General features: G+C 42.6%; 1 protein-coding gene across 1 annotated transcript; it reads right to left on the bottom strand.

Moving 5' to 3' along the window:
• Positions 1-2,115: 2,115 nt before the first annotated feature.
• LOC108931921 (pancreatic secretory granule membrane major glycoprotein GP2-like) lies at positions 2,116-4,527 on the bottom strand (the record flags this gene model as incomplete). The annotated part of the gene is made up of 4 exons (XM_018748011.2): positions 2,116-2,424; positions 2,559-2,658; positions 2,984-3,146; positions 4,217-4,527. Coding segments are annotated over 3 exons (540 nt in total), but the record flags the coding sequence as incomplete, so codon positions are not given.
• Between the last annotated feature and the right edge of the window lie 494 nt (positions 4,528-5,021).

Genomic DNA, 5,021 nt, shown 5'->3' with positions numbered 1-5,021 from the left:
GAGGCCTTTAGAGCGTGGTTGGCTCTGGGGACTCCTGATTCAGGAGACAGGTACTGGCAGGAAAAAGAGGCAGCAGGGGCTGCAGTTGCAGAAGCAAAATCCATAGCATGGGAGGAGTTTGGAGAGGCATTGGAAAATAACTATTCACCTTTAAAAGACCCTCTTCAGCCCCTTCACTCTCCCAGAATCTCACTGAGACAGGTGTCCCCCTTTTGCGCTCATGTCCTGATCTCTTTTGTTCCTCTCCCCCACCGTGGACCCAGTGGCGATCAGATGCCTAAAAACCACTCTGTAGCAACTCTGCTATTTGCTTCACTTGGAAACAGATCTGAGAGCTGAGACGATACACGTTGCACCACTAATGTCTGCATTGCCACCAGGTGTCACTTTTTCCCCACCAACGAATTCTCTGCTCGACTCCCAAAGGAGAGAAAGGGATTCTGGATATATAAATAAGACATGCTGTCACTCTAGATAACCTGACCCTTGAGCGGCTGCAACACATCTAGAATGCCCCAGTGCCCTTGCAGGTTGGTCATGGACGCCTAGCACCCTCAGAAAGACAGAGACACTTCCAAAAGGGCCTTTCCCTCTACTGCGGTGGTACTGGCCACTTCCTAGCAACCTGCTCTGAGCGCTCCGTAACAGGAGCCTCCTGCGCATGACAGTCGAAGGTAAGTGACCCTTTCCATCAAGTCTCGCAGCTCACTGTTCTCATAGCCCTGTCCTGGGAGGGAAGATCCCACTGGTTGGTCACACATGCGCATATAGATTCTGGAGCAGCTAGCAGCTACGTGGACACCGCTTTTGCAAAGGCACTAGGTATTCCCATGTGTAGCTGTGACATTACGTTGGTATGTTCAATGGGCAGCTTGCTGGGGAAAGGTGTGGTGGAGTCCCGAACACAGAGCCCTGGGTTTCAGATAGGGGCTTGTCATAAGGAGACTCTCTGCTTTCTTCTTTCAGCTCCTGCCACCCTAGTCATTCTGGGGTACACCTGGCTGGCCCTACGTGACCCTGTGTTCTCCTGGAGTTCCAAGGAGTTGATACCGTGGGGAGAGCAATGTGCCAGAGTAGTACTGTGCCAGAAGAGTACATGGAGTTGCCTGTGTGGCTGAGTTCAGAATATCCTGTTAAATAATGAGTATTTAAGCATTATTTTTTCCAGTTTTGTTTTTCTATTTTTGTTTATTCCTTGTATAGGGAATATGCAAGATGATACAAATAAGAGGATGTATAGCCTTCCACAACCATATGAAAACAAAATCATGAGTACACATTATGAAGAAAGATTAAACAGAGTAAACAAAGATGAAGTACAACTAACTTTAATAATTTTTAACTTCTTTATATTTACATCTAATTTAAAAGGTAGGACTCTTACCAGACTATTTTACTTTGCGAATGTAGTAACGCACCAATATGATAATTGCCAATTATAAAAAACTGTATTAGTTTCAATGAAATTCAAATATATAATTTTTTCTTCATTTCAACATCTATTTCTTTAAAATAAATAACAATATTTTCCTCTTTTTAATACAAAATTGCAGTTTACAACATAGAGGTTTTTCTTGGGGAGGTAACCAAAATAATACTTTGTTCCAGCTTAAAAATGTTTCCTTACACATTCTTAGTCATGTGGACTATTTGCAATCATTGTACATATGTGTCTAAATTTGCTAGTAAAATGTTTCTTATGGGGTTCCTCAGGTTTATTCAGTATGCTGCTCTAGGGTGAGGTAAAACCCAAAAGTCACTAAAGTTGGCTCTGTCTCCAGTTCATTATTGTTTGATTTAGCAGGTTAGGTATCTTTACTCTTGTTTAATTACTCATTCAAGTAATTTCCACTTTTTGCAAATTTAATGTATTAAACTTTGAGCGCTCATTTTTATACATAAATACATACATATTCATTGAAAATATTTTAAAAACTGGTTCCCATCTGAATTTTGATTTAAAAATCGCACTGAAAGGAATAAATATTTTTTTCTGATTAATGGTTTTCATTGGATTGTGATCACATTTTTTTCCAATCTGTTTTAAGCAGGAGGAGCAAAATACTAAAAAATTATTGAGAAAACTGATTCTTTCTGTCATGATAGCACTGAATTTAAAGAATATCACATATCGCAGCTACCAAAATACAAGTCATTTAGGAATTTCCCCGTAAAATTAAAGCAGAACAACAAAAATCTGTATGTTAACAATCCCTGAGTGGAAAAAAAAAAACTATCTGAAAGGAAGTCACATAAGGATCTATGGAGGTTTTCCTTCAACGTAAGGAGTGTGAGATGGAATGGTTGCTCCTAAGATGCCCTAATACAGTAGAACTGCAGCCACGACTGAAAGTATCAGGGGCAGCAGAGAACCGACAGAAGCTGGAGCACCGGCCACAGAGATCCGCTCCAGGACTCCCATGTCTGAAAGAGAAAATTCAAGTGAAAGGCAGACAACTTCAAAGACAAATATAGTATATCTAAATAATTTTGACTGATCAAGCAAGAACAGACTAGATACCAAGCTGTAGCACATATTGGGAATAATGACAATTTACCTGTCTGTGTCTGTTGTAAGACAAAAGAGCCAATTTACATGGAAGAAGTGTCCTGGAATTTAACGGACCTCTGAACTCTTTGATTCCCAGGATAGCAGGACTGTAAATGACATAACAAAAATAAACCTTTCTGTGATTTTTATTTGGTCCTCAAGTTATGGGTATGCTCAGATTCCTTCACTGAACTAAATGAGTTGTTGTTAATGCTTTTTTGATGTTGATTTATAAATAACTTCTATGATGAGGATTTTTTAAATTCATTTTCAACCTGAATTGCATTCTTGGTTAAAGGTCCAACAACAGGACCTGTAAATTGTAATCTCAGTCAAGATTGCAGTTTCTCATCCACTGCCCACCTACTGGGACCCTCTGGCCAAATCTGACATCTGCTGTAATTCAAAACGGACGTGTCAAGTTGGGCTCACCGTGGAGCAGTTGTTCCCGCTGAGCACACACAAGTGAATCTGGCAATGCAAGAAAATGGTGGTGGAGTTTGAAGTGAATGTGAACATCTTGAACGAGAAATGGCTACTGGTGGACACACCATTCTGCAGAATCTCCACAGTCCCGTCAGCAGGATTGGGGCACCTGTCAGTCAGGAAAACATTAGGGATTGTCTTCAAGTTTGACCACTTTTGGCCTCATCAATGAATCACAGCGAGTATCTCTAAATACAACATATTCATGGTAAACTGAATGATCATTGAAGGCATATGGAAGGTTACTGAAGTTGTGATTAACATCTTAACTGCTTTTTTACTTAAGACAATGCGCCCGGAACTTCTTCATTTTGTATGAAATGTGACAAATTTTTTTTTTAAACTTCAGACAAAGCCAATGTTTATGTGGGGAGGACTGCGCAGATGGAGTCAAGTCCAACTCATCACAAACATTTACTGTTCTTCTAAGATGAGGGAGGAACAGAGGCCATACACAAGTGCCTTATTCTGTCCATGTTGGCATGCAAACACAGGGAGAAATATGCATACGCCACACACTCTGAACTGGACTTGAACCCCATATGCATCGAGCAGCTGAGGAAATTTAACTTCAAGCACAACGCTCATGTCTATTGTGTGTGTGCTATGATCTATCTGCACCTTTTCACATGATGTACATGATTTCAGGAGAGCTGTTTGCCGGATTCCACCCTCAGCTGTATCGGCGCTTTATGATTGTAGGCATTACTCTAAGAGTTAGAGAGTCCCAAATACCTTACACTCCCAGTCAGACAAAAGCCACTTAATTCTCCCTATCCTGTTTCTCAACAGACATCCAGTTATACTAAGAAGAAGATTTATAGGGAAACGTAAATAGAGGGCTCATGCAATTACTTCATTGTGTAAATCTCTTACAAATCACAAGTGTCATTTACCTCAATAGGAAATGTTAGAGCAGCAGTGGTTTCAGGAAAGTATTCATTATACATTTGGTAAACAACAATAGTGGAAAGAATACTTCAGTACTGAAATTGTCTAGTCGGTTGATTGTTGAAGTAGTCTGGAGCCAAGGCCCAAGACTAATAATTGGATCCAAGGCTGAAGGTGGTGGGGTGAGACACCAGTTGATCACAGTTTATCATTGAAAAAATCAGCTTCTTTAAACAGAACATGAACATCAGATAATATAGGACTGGTCAAGAGGTCTAGAACACTTACTCCTGCACAATAAGGTCCCAACGCACACTGCTTAGAGGGTCATTAATGGGGGTGGCCCAACAGGAGTCAATCACTGTCGAGATCTGCCTGCTGTCCACTCCTTCCACCTGTACAGCCACGTACACCGACCGGTTCAGAGCCATCTCCATCCCAGAACCTGTGAAGGGCTGTTGGAACTCTGCGTCAAGATAAGGAATCATGCTCATTTGGTAGTGGCCAACACCTGCTGGTAGGTTGTCCGAAGTGGTTGTAGGTGTGGTGGTGACTGGGGGATCAGTAGTGGTCTCCAAAGTGGTTGTAGATGTGGTGGTGGTTGGGAGCTCAGTAGTGGTCTCCGAAGTGGTTGTAGGTGTCATGGTCGTACGGGCTGTAGTAGTGGTCCTCGCAGTGGTTGTAGATCTTTTAGTTGTATGGGGCGTAGTAGTGGTCCTCGCAGTGGTTGTAGATCTTTTAGTTGTACGGGGCGTAGTAGTGGTCCTCGCAGTGGTTGTAGATTTGGTGGTTGTGCGGGGCGTAGTAGTGGTCCTCGCAGTGGTTGTAGATTTGGTGGTAGAGCGGGGCGTAGTAGTGGTCCTCGCAGTGGTTGTAGATTTGGTGGTAGAGCGGGGTGCAGTAGTGGTCCTTGCAGTGGTTGTAGATCTGGTGGTTGTGCGGGGCGTAGTAGTGGTCCTCGCAGTGGTTGTAGATTTGGTGGTAGAGCGGGGCGTAGTAGTGGTCCTCGCGGTGGTTGTAGATTTGGTGGTAGAGCGGGGTGTAGTAGTGGTCCTTGCAGTGGTTGTAGATCTGGTGGTCGTGCGGGGAGTAG

Source organism: Scleropages formosus, chromosome 20 (genome assembly GCF_900964775.1).
Source record: "Scleropages formosus chromosome 20, fSclFor1.1, whole genome shotgun sequence".
NCBI lineage: Eukaryota > Metazoa > Chordata > Actinopteri > Osteoglossiformes > Osteoglossidae > Scleropages > Scleropages formosus.
This window is presented reverse-complemented; position numbering and strand designations above follow the sequence as displayed.